Genomic DNA, 21705 nt, shown 5'->3' with positions numbered 1-21705 from the left:
ACTAGCCTTGAAGTGTTTTCTGACTGTTTTTGGGTTTTTCCATTAGGCTCTCTTTTTGAGTCTAATGTCATGTACATTGATCTCATGTTAATAATATAGTCAATGGCTTCACAAAAAAAAAAAGTGTGTGTGTGTGTGTGTGTGTGTGTGTGTGTGTACAGAGTGTGCATGTGTGTGTGTGTGTGTTGGGGGGGGGAAGGGGTGTTGTGTGAGAGAGAGAGAAGAAGACCTGCAGCCCTTGCTCCAGCCCTCCCATCAGCTCTTTAGCCTCCTCAGACAAGCCCGTCTGCCTCGGCTACCTATTGCTCTAACTCAGCGACCCAAAACAGCTGTTTGGCGTCATAATTCCCTGCCGTACGGGCCTGCCATAGTTCCGTACAATTCCGTACAGGTGTACGGACCTGTACGGACATTTTCGCCCTGTTCAGGCTGCTGCTGCCGGCTCGTTTCCTGCTCCTGGATTGCTGTTGTGCCGGGTTTGCTTACGGGCTGCTTCTAAGCGCTGGTTCTGAGGGTTCTCTCTTCCTCCTTTCTCTCCTTTTTGGTTCCTGGGTCTTGTGTACTCTTTCCATCGCCAGAACTTCTCTTTTTTCTTTGATTTCTAGTTCATCTTGGATCTTTTTCTGGTTTTTTCTCTTTTCCTTCTCTAGAACTTGTCTTTTCTTCTCTCTAAATCCCTAAATATCTCTTTCATCTTCTTCTCCTTGCAAATACACTATTTCTTTCTTTATTGTGGGCTGTTTTTTCGGGACTGTTTTCTCTCTTTTATCACTTTACAAGTACCCCTTTTTTGGGTTCCATCTTCTTCAGAAGACATGGCTGAATACTCTTATGAAAAAACTTTTCAAAAGGATCGATCGGCTCAATGCAAAAAGCAAAAGCAGGCTGAGGGTCAGCATGACCCCGTGCATGATTCTGTTGAAGCACAACTCGTCTATGATGTCATGCACGAAAGATTTGCAGACACCAAGAAAGAGTGGAAAGACTTTGTTCCATCGATTGGTCTCATGGTTGAAGTGGATGAAATTGTGGATCCAGTTAGAGAATATGCCTAAAATGCAATCATTTTAATTTTCCCAGGTCGGATGACACCTGTTGCAGAGGTAGGCAATTGGCTGACCTAAACACTGGCTAGCTCGTTTGTTCGTAAGGTACACTATGCAGCCAGAGGCTTTTTTGAGGTCATTATGGTAGATGAGGTTCACAGGCAAATGCTTTTGGAACATTCGCCACTCTTTTTTGGGCAGCAAATGGTGCACGTTTTCCCATGGTCCCCCATGAGGGATTATCAGGCTCTGATTCGACATCGATGTCCGGTCTGGGTTGAAGTTGTAGACTTCCCGCAATGCATGGCTTCACTATTGCCTAAAATTGCAGCAACTTTAGGCAAAGTGGTTTGCCCACCGCGGCCTAACAGCAACTTTAATCGATTTTGTATTCTCTGGGATACTGATAATCCCACACCGGAGCCTTATTCAGTCACGGTAAACAATGTTGACATGGGAAGTGCATTTTATAAATTAAAATGGGGATTATTTGTAGGGGCTTGTTTTGAATGTAAAAAATTTGGGCACATGGCTTCGCAATGTCCAATGAGTCAACATAAAAAAGTTCTTTTGGCTATTTGGGTTTCATCCATCCAGACTGGAGTTTCATCTTTTGTTCGTTTGGGTTCACTACTGGGCACTATGGACTTTATGGACATATAGGAATTGTAAAGTCTTTGGTGATCCTACTTTCTCTCTGTTTGGCTTTTTTAGGTGTTCTCTGTAGCAATCTTTCTTTGATTGTTTGCAGACCCGCTGCATAGATGATGAGGTCTTTTTGGCATATACAGAAATTTTCAGTTGACATAATTGTAGCACCTTATTTTGAGGTTGCTACTCATATAATATAATCAATGAAATTTTTCACCAAAAAAAAAAAAGTGTGTTTTGCTTCTGTCACATATCTTCCTTCATTGGGTTCACCACTTGTTTGTTCTTTGGACTCTACCCTTCTGGTTTCTGGTCCTTGACAAGCTCAGCAGTTTGGGGTCTGTCTCTACTTTATGGACAGGATTTTACCTGCAGCTCAACTTCGTCGTTGGGCTGAAGTTGCAGTGGGTCAGGATTGCCTTTCCTGTCTTTCTGAGCAAAGGTTTTTATTATGCCCACTGCTCTTCGACTGATGTGGTGGCGCGACTTGTTAGTCGTGTTGGTATTCATGGGACTGGTTTCTTTGCTTATCTGATGCCCCGGGATCCGCTTTTTGATCCATCTGCCTCTCTTCTGACTCATTGTCTAGTCTAGATTACCCTCAAAGCGTTGCCTCTGCCTCTTCTTCAGCATCTTCGTACTCTTGCAGCTTTTTTGGAAAGGCCTCTATATGTTCCGAGATGAGAGTTTTTGCAGGCTACCCAGGATGTTCGCCTTTGTATTTTATGGGATATGATGCAACCTGTGCCCTCTACTCTGGATCTTGAGTTGGAATTTGCCCATCTAATGCGCATCAGGCTACATTTTGCCTCTTTTCCTACAGCATGTTATCGGTGCCGACAGGTTGGTCCTTTTGCACGTGCTTGCCCTTCTGCTTCCATGACCGCTCCTCCTGCTCCTTCTTCAACTGTGAAGGTTACTCTTCCTTCTCCTCCGGTTTATGCTAAGTCTTTACTGGATAAGCCTTCTTTTACTGCTCCAAAGCATTACTGGAGGTAGGTAGAAAAATCACAGGCCAATCTTTCTCTTGCTGAAGAAGTTCAAGATCCGACTCCTAGTGAGCATCATCAACCTCCATCTCCTCAAGATATGGATGTGCCCCTTGCAGAGGGGATCATACAGGATGCTGCACATGCTTTTTCTTAGGCTGATCCTCGGAGTGAAGCTGAAATGTTGAGTCCTGCTTTATTAGATGCAACTCTTTCATCGGAGGATACAAATGTTGATCTAGCTCCTTTGCCTCTGATGCCTATGCCAGAGTCTTCTTCTGTTCGGGATGCAGATGTGCCCTTTTCATTGGATTCTTTTCATCCCATGTTACAACAGGTTTTTGACCCTGTGATTCAGAAATTTTGGGTGTCGGGCTATATCAAGAAGAATCACAAGGGCAAAAAACAACTTGTTTTTATTGATGGTGTGGTTTCTACATTGCATCAGTTTTTACAAAGCAATAATCTGAAGCTGGAGGATGTTGTGGTTGATCCTCCTCCAGCTTGATATGTAACTTTTTACTTGGCTGCCTCATGACCTTTTCTCTTAGGCTTTACTTGTAAATTTTTAATTTGTACTTACTGGTGGGTTTTTACCTCTTTTAGGGTTTCCCACACAGAAATATAAGATTTCACAAAAAAAAAAGTGTAACTACATTTCGATCATGCCCTTGATGCATTATATATGAGCCCTTGTCTCATGGGCTATCGACCTCACTTGGAGATGATGCAGATTTTACCCATGCCTCAAACACTCTTGTCTTAGTTCATGATGCTGCCCCCAGATCATTCCCTACGACCCGATATACACCACGCCCCTCAGCTAGGAAGATGCTCCAAAACCCATGGTTTGATGATGAGTGTCAACAGATGAGATCTCACCTCATGTGTTAGCGAGGTTTAGGGCACTTGACAACACTCGAGGTACAACGGATCTCACGCCGCTTGACATGCCAAAAGAGGTCGGCTTTTTTCTCACATAGGATGGATAAGGTGATCCGATCTTTTCGAAAAGGGGACCCCACGATTGCATCGAGGCTTCTCTCTGAGGGGAAGCCACCTATCCCCATCACGGATCCAAGTGTCTGGCATACATACACAACATTCCTCTACAATGTTCCGATCCAGGCAATGGCTAATATGTCCTGACCCAAGCCCACCAACACATCTCTCTTGTTCATCACACAAAATGTGCAAGCTGCCTTGCGTTAGCTCCACAAAAGAAGAACCCAATATCATGAGGGATTGCGGACTCGACCTTTTCCACATGGACAAGAGGTCTTGGCTCCAATCCTAGTGCATATGTTCAATTATGTTGTATGCCATGGCTTCGCACTTGCTTCGAGAACCACCACCATTGTGCCGATACACAAAGTGAGGGACCCGATGGACACTCGAAACGACCGTACTCTCATGATTGGCCACACATTGGCGAAGATTTATGGATCGATACTAGGGAGAGGGATCAGCTCTTACACAGAGGCACAAGGTCAGCGAGCTTTGGGACAAGCCAGGTTCTGGAGAGGGAGCACTCTACCCTTGATTACATTTTTAAACTATTTCTTTTGCCTCCATAACCTTCTTTGATGTGTCAATAGGCTCTACATCTCAAGAGTACATGCTGCTCATTTTCCACCTCCCCTTTGGAGTAGATTTTGCAGGTACTTTTTTCTATGCGCATCCTGGGTCTTGCCCACCTGCCCTTGTCCACCTCTAGATCATGTGATTTGGTCTTGATTTTCCAGATTACACACACACATTTTTTTTGGGTAAGAAGCAATATTCCTTAGAAAAAATATACATTCATAGTTGTCTCAAAATGAGACAGCTACTACTTGGAACTAAAAGCAGTAGTAAGAGACTTCGAGCTAGACCAAAGGAATGTCTCCAAGAGAGACACATGCGCGCACACACTTTCTTTTTAAGGGTGTCCTTTATCACCCATCATGTTTGGCCTCTACATTGACCAGCCTGAGATGGTTATGCAAACACTGGGGAGGGATGGACTCTCTTGCTGGCACACTGATCCGGATATTGCTATATGCAGATGACGTGGCACTTTTGTCTTCATCAGCAAAGGGCCTCTAGAGACACCTTGATGCACTACAGTCCTTTTGTTAGTCCCATGATTTGAAGGTCAACCTTGGTAAAAACAAGGTCGTGATCTTCAATACATCTCGATCCGTTATGCACCGGGCGCAGTTCACATTTGACGGGTTGCTTGTTGAGATTGTTTCATCATATACATACCTTGGGTTTTCTTCTCTGGACCTATCTTCACTATGATAACTGCGATGAGGGCCCGCCTAAGCAAGGGATACGCTTCATTGGCCAGATTAGAGAGGTGGTGCTTCCGCTCACACTTTCAGGATCTGCAGACGAAGGGATTGTTGTTTGACTCCTTAGTCTGTCTAGTAGGCATATGCACCGCAGCCCTTGTTGGGGGCCAGAGCTGTCATATATAGATTGGGCTCGTGTGGAGCGGCTACAAGCCCTCATGCTATCGCGGATGATCCGCAATAAGCCATCTGTCCCTCACCAGATCATTCAGGCTGAGTTTGGGTCATCTCCACTACAGTTGGATGCAGTATTTCAAGTTATCACCTACCTATACCGGGTCAGGGGGTACGGGATTGCACTTCTGGGCGCAACAGATTACTATGGCTAGCATTGTCCTCTTCTATGGCACTATCAGCAGCAGTAGGTGACAGAGATGCAGGTATGCACGCACAGAGAGATGGTTTGAGCGAATTGGGCTCCACATGGATAGACTTGATGGATATTGCATGCAACTAGAAGTCTCCACATAAAATGGCAATAGCTTCACATAAAATGATGAACAAGAAGCCAAAGACAAACTACAAAACCGACTTGGTATTGCAAGACACTGCTACTCACCCCTACCGGGTTTTTTGTAGCTTACAAGACCGTGTTAAGCTACAAAGATAAAAAAGACTCTGCTATGGGCAACAAACACCCCGACTCTCAACCACAAAGGCTCTACGCAAAAAGACTAACACACACAGAGAGACAACAACCTAAGAGCTGGAGAGAACCGCCACCATCACATGCTCCATCGAATGCATGCTCTTCGTGAGCAGTCGGTTATCATGTTGTTTGTGAACAATCCTGCATTTTTTAGCTCTTTGTGAGCTACTAGTTCTGTGTGAACGTTATCTTTGAGACGCTCTTGTTGTGAGCGTATGATGCTATTGTGATTGCTCTTTGTAAGTAGGTCATTGATATAGCTCTTTGTGAGCATTAGTAGATTTCGTGTTATGGTTTTTATGCTTCTCCCCATTTTGGCCGAGGGAGGGCTTGTAGGAAGTTGGTGATTACAAGGTCGTCCTCATGTTTAGCTAATAAACTCTAAGGTTGATGGAGGGGTCGAAAATGGAGGAGACATGTGGGCAGTCTTGCATGCACTATTCTACGTTGTTCTTTTTAGGTGAGCTTTGGTCACCTTGAGAAGCTCTCTTCCTCGGTCGACTCGTGAGTTCTTGCCTCTCCCATGAGAGTTGGTTGTGATGCCTCTTGGCAATGGCGAATCAACAGGTTGTAGGCGACTCTTGGTGGACTTTAATTGGTACGCACACTTCTCCAACAGACCCCGAACCCACTAGCCTGCAAAAACACAGACCAGCCCATCAAACAGTTCAAGAAATGAAAAGGAAGAAGAAAAGAGTCAAGAATCAAGCACAAAGAGCAGCAAAATCAGAATCAGGAGTCGAGGTAAAAACTTCAAACTTCCGATTTCAGATTCTCTAGCACAAGATCCAAGGGAGGAAAAACATGCAGAGCCACATGTCTAGCATGGACTGTTTACCTAACAGAAAGACAAGGGGAGAAAAGGAACGAAAATTAATATAGTGTCATTTGGGCCAGTGCACAGAAGATAGGTGACCAGCAGGTCAAAACTTGTCTAAATACTGCGGGACATTTCCAAGATGCATGATGGTGACATTGAAAACCTACAGAAGATACTTGGGGGCAGCAATGACATGGACCTTAATGCCATGATGCAGAACATACGTACTTCCATGGAAGAGGAAATGAACAAATCGAAGTCAAATATGTATACACAAATGGGAATCCAGATTGGTAAAGTACATGAGGAGATGACCTCCATGGTTGATGCCAAAACTAACCATCACACAGTGATGATCAAAGAACTAGAAAAGCAGGTTGCCAAGCTCAAGGAAGAGAATGAACTTTTGAAAGAGGGGGAAATCCAGCCACCTCTCAATGAGGAGTTGAGCATGCTGAAAACAGAAAATGCAATACTCAAGGAAGAGATGGCTGCCTTACAAATGGCAATACAAGGGAAGCATGAGGAGTTCTTCAAGCAGATAGATAAAGGGCAAGCTGAAATGAAAGAATGCTGAGAGAAGTGATTGCTAAGGGAAAAGCAGCCCCAATAAAGCAGAGCTTATTTCTGATCCCTTACAAGAAGAAAAGAGAAGGAATAGTAAAGCACTGAGCGTTCTCATGGTTACAGGTCTAGCAGTTGGGAACACCACCATGGCAGATGCTGAAGTTTTGATCACTAAGATGGGGGCCAATCTCACCTCCAAGGCAGCTTGGAGGATAGGAAAGGATGATGCACCAACGAGACCTATGATTGTGAGGTTCTGGACACTAGCAGACCGTTCTACCTTCATGAGCATGAGGGCAGCTCTGAAGGGGACTAGAACATACTTGGATGATGATCTCACACTCTTACAACAAGAGCACAAAAGGGAAGGGATGACCCGAGTGCTGGCTGCGAAGCAGGAAGGAAAATGGGCTGTATATTGAGATGGTAAGGTTATCATTCGAGAAAGGATAGAAAGAGGTGGAGGCGACACAGATAGTGCATGACGGTGTCGAGCCTATGAGACAGAGACATAGGGCAGATTGCATATGGCTGTATGAAACGGTAATGGCACTCTCTGGTCCAATCCAGGCGGCTTTTCAGAGACATATACAGATGGAGACATTGTTTTCTACACCGACACACATGAGAGCCTAGAAAGAGGGCTGCCCACAGTGACAAGGTACACCTGGGAGACAACTCACAGGGGAGAGCTGAGGAGAGATAGTGGGGTACGACGTTCTGGAGGAGTGGTTGCTCTCTTCAAAACACACCTGAGACCATTCATATCTGTGGTACGAAAAGAGGAGCATGCACGTCATATGTGGATACGAATACAGCTGCTAGGTACCCAACCGGTCTTCATTGCAGTATGCTACTTCCCCCCGACACATCATCATATGCTCATGAGGTCACTACAGAGGAACACAGCCCATTTGAGACAATACATGATGACATCATAGAGCTCTCCAGGCAGGGAGACACTGTCCTTTTGGGGGACTTCAATGCAAAAACAGCAGATAGGCAAGTGGGCTTACTAGATTTTGCATACGAGAGAGATCCCACGTGGTCCCAGAGCTAGATGCAGCAGAGCTCGGGACCCTGAGACATTCTGCAGATGCCCTAATTAATGTGACAGCATACGGGTGATTTTTACTTGAGTTGGGAGCAATCCATGATCTCATCATCTACAATAGCCTTCAGAGATGGCCATCATCTGGGGGGCGGAGTGTTAGAGGCTACAGCAGCAGCAATGAGCGCAGAAATGAGGACGCCTCATTTAGGACAAAAACAAGTTTGTATTGGTCCTCCTTTTGCAAACCTGACTTTCACGAATTTCTGTATGCATAATCTCTACTTCATCAAGAAAATAACAGGTAGCTGCACAAAAATTCCGGAGTACATTCCAAACCCTTTTCAACCAGAAACTAAAAATTCTGCTTAAATGGAATGATGACAGAAACAACATTTGAAACATTTTACCTGCTATGAGTACATGGAAAAAGCTGATGCTTTGACTAGCTAACGCCAAGTGCTTTGCTGTTATTGATTTTAATCCAGACACCTGCCTTTGCAGTACATGTACTAGGCACGTGTAAGTTTCAAGTTTCATTAAAATTTAAGAAAAATGGACACATATTAGACTTCTATTTAATAGCTTACTGAGATAAAATATAGAAATTGAAGGGATACAACATACAACCTGCATGGCTCCTGCACCGAGGACAAGCTGGCATGTACGGGAATTGAAAAGTTTTAATAGATCTGCAACCCTGTGTACAAGCTCAGCAGCCAAGCTAGGGAGTGCAGTACTGATCTCCACATATTCAGCAACCATCTTAAGGAGTATAAGTCCACTGCGTGATTAAAGCAATCTCTTGCTAAGGGCTTGAATTAAAATTGCTGAGAAGGGAAATTCCACCAATAAACATGCAAGACTGTCTCCATTTACCCCTGTTGATTTATCAAAAGCGTACCTGTTGACCATGTGAAACCCGACACCTCGGATTTGAAGGGTTTTTACGTTTGGCTTTTCCCGACCCTTCTTACTTCTTGCAGCTCCGTCTGCAATTGCACCATCCTCAGTCTGAGCATTAGAACGGGATTTTGAATTCCTGGGCTCAACTCCATTTGCATTGCCGTCACCCTCATGAATAAGAGGTTGAGGACTAATAATATTGTTTGCTGATGTCATTTGTGATTCACCCAAATGCCCCACAAGCTCTGATTTCTGGTATTCTTGATGTTCTATACTTTCAACTGTAAGTTTGGAGGACACAACAGAATCAAAATCATGCCTTGATAATCTCCCCATTGGACTTCTGTTCTTGTCTAGATCAAAAACGTCTTCAACTGATTCACCACTGGCAGATTGATTGAGCAAGTACTCTGACTTGTCTGAACCATCCAAAACAGGTGACTTTTGGGTTAATAACTTCCCGTTTTTCAAGTGCTCCTTCTGAGTGAACATATCCACAATTGCCTGAAACTCATCAGGTGCATCAATGCTGACCCATGTCTCTTGTTCTAGCACAGCAGAGATCTTTGACATCTGGGAGGGCAACGATTGGAAAATCTAAGTGTAACAAGAATAAAAATATGATTGCCCCAAATAATACAGCACTCATGGCACGAATACGTACACGTATGTTGTGCTGAACATCAACAAAAGCCTTGGATTGTGAATGCAAGGTGCCCCTTATGCTTGACGCATAGCGACCCCCAATCTGCCATCCACAAACAGTCATGCCACATCTAAAAAGGCCATGATACCATCAAAGAAACTCAAGCCAACTCATAAAGAAGCAGACTCATAAACCCATGCTGAAAAGATGCTAACAGACAGAATGTTCCAAGTAAACAAAGGAAAAAATACCTTCTCTGTAGCCAGCATGAAGATTTGAGTGATATTATGAATGTTGACAAATTCCTGTAATCGCAGTTTAGGATGAATCAAAGCACGCACACCTAGCAATTTAGCCCATCTCTCATGAGCAGCATGACAGGCTGCACACACAGCTTCCGTATTCTCACGAAGAACATCTGCCCTGCATTTGCAGACCTTTCTCTGAGCAACAGCATGTTGAGTAGAGATCTTCGTACATTTGCAATTAACTTACCTTGACTGGCTTGCAATTATTTGGCACTTCTCTATGTGTCTACGATGCATCAAAGTTTTTAATTCCTCATGGAATAAAATAACCAAATCAAAAGAGCAAATCTGTTCATATGCTGCGAAGAAAAGTCTATGACCATGCAAAGTACATATACATCACACTTCAAAAATATCATCGGAAATGCAAATACAACAATTCAAGTATAGCATGAGCAAATACTTTTCTTCAGTGATGCTTTCAGTATCCCTGCAAGTTAGCACTCACCCTACCACGTGCTAGAGAGACTAATAGAAACACCCAGGTTAACTTTACTGGGTTTGTACGTCCAAACATGAAATATAAGTAAGAGCTCCTGCTAGAAACAGGTGACTTACTGCAAAACTAAACATTAGGGCAGCCCCAGAAAATTCCCACTTTAAATACCTGAAATTTCTTGAGATAGATGTGGGGCTGGGTGCTTCCATCCCCCTGATTAGCAATGATCCATAGTAAGGACTAGCCTTCTCAGATTGAACAGGGAGAACTGACTGCATTTGGTCTTCTTGAGCAGCCTCTGCAGCAGCAGCAGCTGCTGCACCAGATGCAAAAGCCGCTGCCACTGCAGCCTCTGCATAGCTGCCATGAAGCCCTCCAATGATTTGTTCTATTATTTTGCGAATCTCTGCAGCACGCAGTAAACGGACCTACAAGGAGAAACCCACACAAAAAAACATTGTTAGTCAGCCACTTCTGCATGTGCCAAACATGTGTGTATGTATATAGATATGTATACAGTATATATGCATCACACACGCACACAGAGGTTTTTTTTTTGGGTGAAATCCAGTTGCAATTATATTACAAAAGAACAGTCCCAAAGAAAAAGGACAATCAACTACAAATATCAGAAGACATGATTATATGACAAAAAGGCTGGATAATCTAAGTCTCATGCCTGTAGACAATCATAAAATGATTGTCATAAAGATGCACGGAAGAACTACTATTTAGCGAGAGAGGGATCAACAAAGACCCGATGATTGCAGTCCTTCCATAGGGTCCATAGTGCCCAGTAACAAAAGAGAAGATCATAGCCCTGCCTCATAGGATGAAAACAGCCAAAAATTATTGCCAAAGAAAGCACTAGGGAAACGTGCCTGAAGCCGCTACCACACACACACACACTTTTTTCTTTTTGGTGAAATCCATTTGTTATTATATTACAAAAAACAATCCCAAAGAAAGGGACTAAGAACTACAAAGGACAAACACACACACGTACACGCTAACACATGCCCAAACTTTCATCTCCTACCACGTAGCAAACTGAAAGTGTACAAGTCAAAAATAAGTCTTCCCCTAAGCACCTACTCCCAGTCCCATGTGCCCCCCCCCGTCCACCCCAAAAAAAAAGCACACACACATGCATGCATGTGTCAGCAGGAGACCTACAGCCGGGAACGCAGACAAGCATGCATGCTGCTGATTCTTAGTGCCCTTGTCCCTGTGTGTCTTCTGCATCCCCTACTACAAGATTGCCAAGCAGTAAATACATAGGGGCCGACAAGCATCTCGGCATCCATTGCAAAACCAAACCAATGTAAATAGTGTAGAACGAGGAAAGGTTTGTCGCATACAGCATTCATTACACAAACCCAACTGATGTAGCATGGCTGGTTATGTATTGTTATGTCCACGTCTAGACATAACATGGCCAAATTTATGGAGGTCAAGTTAGCCTAGGGTCATATAACCTAACCTTGAGACAATTAGGTCATAACATGGAGGTAGTCTTAGGGTTGAGACATCCTTGTAATGTGACCCTCAACTCATTTGGGAGCACCGACCATGAGACACGTAGTCTTATGTAGGAGATCTCTAGTTTGAGTTGCCTGACCTCTAACACGAGAGTGTAGGCCATTCTATGGGCTATCCATAGGTGTCAGTCATTCCTTGGTATGTGCCCTGTAGGCCTAGTTACGGTCACTTAGGTCAGTTGGTACAGTTAGTACATGTACCACTTAGGACAGTTAGGACACTTAGTCCAGTTAGAGCATTTAGGGCATATGCCCATGTGCCTTCTCAGGCACGCACCAAGTTGGATATAAAGCTGTAGCCTGTCAAGTGCATTTTTATTGGGTATAGCTCAGAGATCAAGGGTTATAAGCTCTATCAGCCCTGCACGGGCAAGTGTTTTGTCAGTACGGATGTTGTGTTTGATGAATCCTCCACTACGACTTTGCTGGACTGTCAAAAACTGCTGTTAATGCCCCAAATCTCTTTGACAGCTTGATGCCTTTGTTTCCATCAGATGCTCATGATGATGTCACATCTGAGGTTGTACCTCCTCCACCTATTGGTCATATGCAGCCACATGTGCAGCCAGATATTCAGCCTGATATGCCTGGGCTCTTGACCAAGAAAGAGCTGAAATACAGGAGCCCAAAAAGGTCCCCTGTTGGCTCCTTGACACCTTAAAAGACAGCAAACAAAATACTCCTCTGCCAGCCCATACTAGAGCAGCTATCCGGAAAGAGCATGCTAATTGTGTTGCTTGTGCATTGGTTGCTACAGCATGCAATGAAGAGCCCTTATGCCATAAAGATGCCTTTCATAATGATTGTTGGTTGAAGGCTATACAAAGCTTAATTGGATTCTATCTATCAGAATCACACTTGGGAGTTGTGTGACTTGCCTCCTGGCAAGAATGCCATCAGAACTAAGTGGGTTTATAAGATTAAACGAAAAGCTACTGGTTGAGTGGATCGTTACAAAGCCCATCTTATTGCTAAGGGCTATGCTCAGCTACAAGGCATTGACTTTGAGGAGAGTTTTGCCCCCAATTCTAGGATCACTACTATTCACATTGCTATTGCCTTTGCTGCCCACTTTCATTGGGGTCCATCAACTTGATATCAAGACAGTTTTCCTTCATGGGCATTTGCAGGAAGAGGTCTATGTTTTCCAACCTCCTGGCTTTGAGGCTGAAGGTTCTAAAAGTAAGGTCTACCGCTTCAAGAAAGCCCTCTATGGATTGAAGCAAGAACCTCGGGCTTGGTATTCCAGGATACATACTCATTTGCTCACACTTGGCTTTCAGATTAACCCCACAGAGGCTACCCTTTACATCCGCAAGAGTGGGACAGATTTGCTGATTTTGGTCCTTTATGTGGATGACATGCTTGTGACTGAGACACATGCTGAGCAAATTGCAGCTTTTAAGCTTGACTTGCAGAAGACATTTGCTATGTCTGATCTTGCTCTTTTGCACTACTATGTGGGCATCCAATTTGCTAGCAGTGGACAGCTTTTGCGGCGTTTTCAGTTTGAGGATTGCAAGCCAGTATCCACACCATTAGAGTCTGGTTTTCACTTCTCTTCTGAGGATGGCAACGGTGCATGTGATGTCACTCTCTATCAGCAGGTAGTTGGTTGTTTGATTTACTTATGCCATACGAGACCCGAACTACAATATGCTGTCTCAAAGTTGAGCAGATATATGCACAACCCATCTACGCACCATTGGCATGCTGTGAAGTGTGTCTTCACATATCTCAAAGGCACTCAGCATTTGGGCCTCCTTTATAAGGCTGATTCTTCACTTGTGATGCATGGATTCACTGATAGTGATTGGGCTGGCTCTTCGGACACTCGTGTGTCACATAGTGGCAACTGTTTGATGCTTGGTACTTCATCCGGACACCCGTGTGCCATGTAAAGGCAACTGTTTCATGCTTCGTACTTCATCCATTTCTTGGTTCAGCAAGAAGCAGAGTACAGTTGCTACTTCAAGCTGCGAAGCTGAGTACAGAGCAGCTTTTATAGCTACAGTGGAGTGTGGTTGGCTTTGGAAGTTACTTGCAGATCTTTATGCATGTCAAACTCCTCTACCATCATCTTTACTGATAGTCAGAGTGTTTTAGCTGTTGCATGGAATTCAGTTTTCCATGCTCGCACAAAGCATATTGAGGTTCACTATCACTATGTCAGAGAGAGATTATCAGCAAGTGATATTCAATTGTCTTATGTTCCCACTGAAGACAACTCGGCACATCTTTTTACGAAGGCTGTACCTCGACCTAAGTTTGAAGCTTTTAGGCAAGCTTTAAACTTAGTACCTTTTGTGACTTGATCTGTTGTAGTCTGTATAGTCATAGGTTGCTATATCCCTACAAGATGAACATGTGCAACCATGATATTAGATATTCAAGTGTCTTGAGTCATATCCAGGATACTTCAGCCCATACCATGGAGGGGGGTTTGTAGGCCATTCTATGGGCTATCCATAGGTGCCACTCATTCCGTGGTATGTGCCTTGTAGGCCTAGTTACGATCAGTGAGGTCAGTTGGTACAGTAAGTACATGTACCACTTAGGACAGTTAGGACACTTAGTCCAATTAGGGCATTTAGCCCTAGGGTTTTGCAATGTTGGCTCTCTCTTGAGCCTCCACACTCAGTTTTTGCAGCAAATTCATTACAGCATCTCGTTTTTCTCCTTCTCACCTCCATTTTTGAGCTTCCATTGCTTGCCCTAGCCAACAAAGAGGATCCTTAAGGATCTCTGGTTGGGTGGTGTCATACGAGCTTACATCATGTGTGTCCCTATGTCTATGTTCTAACTCCTAATGGTGTTTGCAAGTAGCTTGTGGATAGGAGATTGCATTGTGCATGGTTGTGGCAGAAGGAGCTGTTTGCACACAGCCCTTCTAGCTGTTTTGCTAGATGCAGCAAACTTAACCTGTCTGCGTTGTTTTGGCAGAAACAGGGCTGTTGATGAAAGCTTGAACATTGTACCAAATTGTGGTGGCTTCTAGCAGGCTGCTACGAAAAAACTTTGCTGATGACTTTGCATGTAGGCGCGTGCTCTAGCAGAGGCTGATAACGTTTTGGCTTCATTAGGGTTTTGCTGGAGGCAGGAAGCATGAGCTAATCGACACCTTGCAGCATATTTGCAATGAAACGTGTTTTTTATTTTTGGGAACATTTCTAAATATTGACGACCGTTTGGGTTTTTGAAACACGTTTTTCTAGACGGTGTTTTTGACGCAAAAGGGGTTAAGGTCAATTTTTTACCCCTTTGTACTTCAAATCCCTTGGAGAAGCGGTCACAATTAGCTGCGCTCAGAAAACAGGTCCCATGCAGTCCTCAAGCCTGCACGTCCGTACACCCATATGTTTGTAGGATAATATCATGTTACATGTATCAAGATAGTATCATATCATGTATGTCGTAGGGTAATATTTACATAACGCATTTTGCAACTTGCTTTCAATTTATAATTGTTACTTTCGTGGGCTCACACCTGAGTGTTGAAACATGAGGCCATCATAGTTGATTTTTTTATAAACCTTTGTAAGACTAGAATAAGTCCAATCATACAAATTTAGATTTTTTGTTGTTCTAAAGACCAAAAATCTGCACTGAAAATAAAAGAGAAAATGAAAAAGAAGGAAAAAGAGGTAAACAAAAACTTTTATGAAAAACAAAATGAAGACATACTTAGCAAGCAAAGCAGTCATCAGTGCCCAAGCATAAGCAGCTATACAGGGTTTCTAAAGACCCGCGGAGTCTCTTCAACAAACCCAGTGCTTACTAAAATACGTCAATAAAAGAGAATAAAGAAGAAAGGAAGAAGGTGACTAAGCAAAAATAAACAAGCAAGTCACGAAACAAAATCTTCCCAAAAACAAGAATCTCTCTCTCTCTCTCTCTCTCTCATTCAAAACAAAACCAAAAAAAAAAACTAAATGGACCCTTTACACTTATTCAAAGAGGAAAAATTACAATCCTAACTTAGAAAGCACAAGCATACTCAATCAAACTCTCTTTTGAAACTTAAAAAAAAACGGGCTATTCAACTATGTGCTTTTTGTTGATTATTGGAAATGTTTTCTTCCTGAGTGATCTGGGTGCCCTTAGTGCATGAAATCATGCATTTTAGGACCTAGGCATGTGTTATTTTGTACTAGGCAAAATAACTTTTATAAAACAGGCACTTGGAAAAAGTTTTGATTCGAAACAGGTTTAGAGAAAATTCTAATCGTTTGCAAACTTCCAAACGTCTAGCAGCTATGCCTTGAACCTTCGTCATCAGTTCTTGGCAAGGCAAAGCTGAGTCTACATGCATGGAAAGGAGGGTGCTTGTGCTTTCTTCTTTTAGGATTTGGACATAGAAGGAGGTGTTAGAAATTGTGACTACTAGAAACCTCTACTTTTCCCCTTGCTTGAGTGGCCACTTGATTTGCATGCATGCGTTGCAAGTTAGTCTCTAAAAGTTGTCATGCAAACGAAGACTTGCATGTGGGTTATTTGGCATACTTTACGGCTGCATACATGTGTCCATGTAGGCGTTCCAGTGCCTATGAGCATGCATGATTGCATGCATGCACGTTAGTACTAGTACTTTTAACATTCCTTTTCCAACACCTAGCGTTCGTTCTAAAAGTACTTCAATTGTACTTTTGGAGGGCTTAACCATAAAAGACTTTCCCTACAATTCATTGAACTATGTGGCTAGCATGCCACCTTTTCTTGCATGTGTCAGAGTTGTAGGCCATCTCCTGGTGGTTCTAGTGATGCCCTATAAGCCATGGTATAAGCCTTGTAGGCATAAATATAGGCACTTGTAGTGTTAGTGCCTTTTAGGCCACCTAGGACACTTAGTCCTAGGTCTAGGTACAAGTACCTTGTACTCTCTATTTTCATTATCCTAGTTTTGACGTGACGGCAAACTCTATCGACTCTTTGTACCTTGCTCTCTCTCTCTCTCTCTTTCTATTCATCCATCCTACAATGGTATCAGAGCCACGTTTGACTCGTCTTCCTGCCCCCGGACTCCCTGCACCCCCTTTCGTACAGTCCATACGACTGTACAGACGATTGTACTGAAAGCCTGCATACAGGCCCGTACTGCACCGTACATCTTCCGTACAAGCGTACGGGAGGTATTGTACCCATTCCGTACTTGCCACGCCGTACTTGCACGTGTGAGCATACATGTGTCCCGTACAACGTACTTGAGTAGCCGATCCGTACAATTGTACAGCTCACCGTACGTTATACTTGCGTTGTATTTGCTTTGGGATTTGGTACAGCCTTTGCACGTGTGAAATCATTTGCAGAGTATTCTCAATATTTGGGGCTTTTCAAGGCTTTTGCTCTCCTTATCTTCCTTCTACTGTTTGAAATCTTCTCAAGCCAAAAGCCTACATTTTGAGGTTCATACTTTGGGACAGGACATTGAGTCAGATTTTCAGACATTGAGTCTTTTCTACACGACATTGAATCAGATTCGCATACATTGGGTCACATTTGCAAAATTTCACCAAAATTTGGGGCTTTTCTGCATTTGCCCTCTTTTTGGCCTATTTGCCCTCATTAAATTTGGGGCTTTTGCCAGATTTGCTGTTTTTGCAGTCAACATTGCCTGCCACAGTCATATTTGGGTCAGATCTGCATTTGCCCTTTGATTTGGGTTAGAAATTTGTAGATATTTACTGTCATTTTTTGGACAGCCAGCTTTTGCAGTGATAGCCTTGAGGCTTTTGGGTTTTCAGGTCTCTTTCAGGGTATCACATTTGCTATGGCTGGGAACAATCAAGATTTATTTGGCGTTCTTCGTGAAGATGATAAGTTGGATGGCACCAACTATCCGATGTGGTCTTATATTATGAAACATATTCTAGTTGCAAAGCATTTGTGGAATATTGCTTCTGGGGTTGATCTGAGGCCAACCAATGCTACAGTGGTTGCCTCTACTGTTGGTCCCTCTGCAGGGGGTACTTCTCCTGATGCCTCATCTTCTAGCACTCGTGCTGCTGCTCTTCCAACTCATGAACAGTTAAGATGGGATGCAAGAGCTGCAAATGGACATTCATGTATTGCTTTATCATGCAAGAGAATCAATATTCCACACATCCGGTCTTGCAAGACAGCAAAGGATGCTTGGGATAAATTGGCTTCTCTCTATCAGATTCGCAATGAAGCTCGTGTTGCATATTTGAGAAGGCAATTACAGGAAGTCAGTATGAATGAAGGTGACTCTATGGATGCATACCTGACTCTATGAATGAAGGTGACTCTATGGACTGCCAGATACATACCAACGGTTTGCTACAACCCTTCGATTAGTGGCCATGGGTAATCCAGACCACTATTCTTTTGATCAGCTAGTTACTTTGCTTTTGCAGGAAGAGCAAAGTCTAGCTAATAGACAAGCCATTATTCCTGATCATGCATTTGCTTCACAGCAGACAGGAAGAGGCAAGGCTTCCAAGCCTATGGCCAAGCCAAAATCTGCGCAGAGCAGCTGCAATTCCTCCCATGCATCTAAAAATACAGCAGATAAGTCAAAGAAGAAAAGATGCAACTATTGTCGCAAGCCTAGACATGACATTTCAAAATGTAGGAAGCGCATTGCTTTGGAGAAAAAGAAAGCAGGATTGACTATTAATGAAGTCAGCATGAATGAAGGTGACTCTATGGATGCATACCTGACAAAGGTCAAGGACCTCATGAAACAACTTGCCAACATTGATGAGGTGGTGCCAAATTCACAGCTTGTCAATACCACATTGAATGGACTGCCAGATACATATCAAGGGTTTGCTACAACCCTTCGGGTAATCCAGACCACTATTCTTTTGATGAGCTAGTTACTTTGCTTTTGCACGAAGAGCAAAGTAGAGCTAATAGACAAGCCCTTATTCCTGATCATGCATTTGCTTCACAGCAGACAAGAAGAGGCAAGGCTTCCAAGCCTATGGGTAAGCCAAAATCTACGCATAGCAGATGCAATTCCTCCCATGCATCTAAAAATACAGCAGATAAGTCAAAGAAGAAAAGATGCAACTATTGTCGCAAGCCTGGACATGACATTTCAGAATGCAGGAAGCGCATTGCTTCGGAGAAAAAGAAAGCAGGATTGACAGTTAATGCCTCACATGCTATTGAATCCCATGAGCCAGCAGATGCTTCACATGCACATGCTCTTCAGGATGATTGGGCATGGGCTGTCCATTGACTCATTTGATCCCTCCAAAGCTGATGCATTCTTTACTACTAATGATGCTCAGTCCTGGTACTTTGATAGTGGTGCTTCCGAGCATGTCACATCTTGTAGACATTTGTTTCACTCTTTAGCTGATGCACCTCGAGGGGGGACTGTCACATGTGCTAATAATGCTTCATATGCTGTAAAAGGAATTGGAGATGTGCAGCTCACATCTTTTTCAAGTCATCCTGTCAATTTGACAAATGTTCTCTTTGTGCCTGGAATTGAAGTCAACTTGATCTCAATTTCAGCAATTGCTACTTCAGGTTTCAGAGTGATTTTTGATGGCTACAGATGCCTAGTATATGATCTTCGTGATGACAATGCCATAGTTCTCACTAGCACTTTGCAAAAGGGGCTTTATCACCTTGATCATCACTCAGCTGCACTTTCTATTGAGGCATTTGCTATTTCAGATTCACAGCTTGCTGAAACTCATCTTTGGCATGAGAGAATGGGTCATCTCAATTATAGAGCTCTTGCAAAGCCACATTCACATCAGATGGCAAATGATGTACCTCAAACTCACACAGTTCCCAAAAAAGTGTGTGAGGGTTGTCTTTTGGGTAAGATGCATCGGTTTCCTCTTCAAAAGAATTGTCCAAAACTCTCACAAAGGAAATTGCAACTAGTACACAGTGATGTCTGTGGCCCAATGAGGACAAATGCCATTGGAGGGTACAGATATTTCATGACTCTCATTGATGATTTCACAAGATATTGCTGGATATATCCTTTAAAAGCCAAATCTGAAGTTTTCTTATGCTTTCAAAGGTGGCTGAATATGGTTGAGAATGAATCAGGATGCAAGCCTGTCACCCTCAACACAGATAGGGGGGGCAAGGATATGTGAAAGGAGTTTGATGCATTTCTGTCTTCACGGGGCATTATTCACTCATGCACTACTCCTTACACTCCTCAACAGAATCCTCTTTCTGAAAGGAAAAGCAGGTCCACAATGGAGATGGCCAGATGCATGCTTAAGGCCAAGTCTTTGCCCAATAAATTTTGGCTTGATGCAATGATGTGTGCCAACTATGTGCTGAATAGATCACCTGCACGGACATTGAAGACTGTTACACCTTATAAAGCATGGAAAGGCAAGAAGCCTTCACTTTCACACATGAGAGTTTTTGGGTCTCTTGCATGTACCATCTCAGCTAAGACATAAGCTTGATGACAAGGCAATCAAAGGCATATTTATTGGTTAGAGCCAGGAGAGCGCATGTACCATCTCAGCTAAGACATAAGCTTGATGACAAGGCAATCAAAGGCATATTTATTGGTTAGAGCCAGGAGAGCAGAGGGTATCAGTTATATCAACCAAATCCTGGGAAGATTATTGTCAGTAGAGATGTAATCTTCACTGAACATTCAGCTTCTCCTCTTGTGGACTGCAAAGCTAAGCCAGATGTTGACATGTTTGATGCCTTTGAATCTTGGTTACCTCTGCCATCCTCAAAAGAGAACTTTGACGAGCATTATGAGCCTCCTGCAGGCCCTCCACCAAGCAATAATCAGCCACTACCCCATGCTGATTTGCAGGTTTCTCTTCCAGCACAAAATGATCCCACTACTCATGATGCAGTCATTGAAGAAAGAGCTGTCAATAGACAGCAGAGGCAAGTTCCCAGATGGCTGGTCACTTTCTTGAGTTTGCACTCCTTGCTACAGCTTGCAATGAAGAGCCCTTGTGCCATAAAGATGCTTTTCACAGCAAAGAGTGGATGGATGCAATGAGAGCTGAGTTACAATCCATTGCCAAAAATGACACATGGGAATTGATAGATCTCCCTCCCGGCAAGCATGCCATTGGTACCCGGTGGGTCTATAAATTAAAAAGGAAATCTAATGGCAGTATAGATCAACACAAAGCCCATCTTGTTGCAAAAGGGTATGCCCAACAACAAGGCATTGACTTTGAAGACACATTTGCTCCCACATCCAGGATTACTACCATTAGATGTGTCATTGCCATTGCAGCCCATCATCATTGGCAAGTGCACCAACTTGACATCAAGACTGCTTTTCTTCATGGGGATCTGCAGAAAGAAGTCTATGTCACACAACCTCCTGGCTTTGAGGTTGTTAATTCTGAAAATAAGGTATGCCGGCTTAGAAAAGCCCTTTATGGTTTGAAGCAAGCACCCACGGCATGGTATGCCAAAATTCATGCACACTTACTATCCCTTGGTTTCTAGAATAGTCCCACAGAACCCACTCTTTATGTCCGTGGGAGTGGATCTGATTTTTTAGTGCTGATTTTATATGTGGATGATATGCTCATCATGGGCCTAGCTACTCAGCCAATTGCAGCTTTCAAGGCTGATTTGCAGGAGATTTTTGACATGTCAGAGATGGGACAGCTCCATTATTATTTGGGCATTCAGTTTGCTCATGTTGAGGGGGGTATCATGATGTCTCAGTCCAAGTATATTGGACAGCTCCTTGATCGTTTTCAGTTTGAGGATTGCAAGCCAATCTCTACTCCAGTGGACCCTGGCTTCAAATTCTCA

General features: G+C 43.4%; 1 protein-coding gene across 3 annotated transcripts in view; it reads right to left on the bottom strand.

Moving 5' to 3' along the window:
* VPS54 overlaps positions 1-21705 on the bottom strand; it is a 115699-nt gene that overhangs the window by 33865 nt on the left and 60129 nt on the right. For 2 of the 3 annotated variants that reach the window (XM_087389332.1, XM_087389334.1), the window contains exons 9-14: positions 10580-10839; positions 9916-10087; positions 9683-9766; positions 9017-9591; positions 8743-8896; positions 8523-8604 (exon numbers count right to left, since the gene is read on the bottom strand). In XM_087389332.1, coding sequence (XP_087245458.1) covers positions 8523-8604; positions 8743-8896; positions 9017-9591; positions 9683-9766; positions 9916-10087; positions 10580-10839 — 1327 coding nt within the window. The remainder of the gene's footprint in view (positions 1-8522; positions 8605-8742; positions 8897-9016; positions 9592-9682; positions 9767-9915; positions 10088-10579; positions 10840-21705) is intronic. The other variant, XM_087389333.1, reaches the window with a different exon arrangement.

The sequence above is a fragment of the Dipteris shenzhenensis genome, chromosome 18 (genome assembly GCF_047967505.1).
Source record: "Dipteris shenzhenensis isolate YYH24624 ecotype China chromosome 18, Dip_SZ_1.0, whole genome shotgun sequence".
NCBI lineage: Eukaryota > Viridiplantae > Streptophyta > Polypodiopsida > Gleicheniales > Dipteridaceae > Dipteris > Dipteris shenzhenensis.
This window is presented reverse-complemented; position numbering and strand designations above follow the sequence as displayed.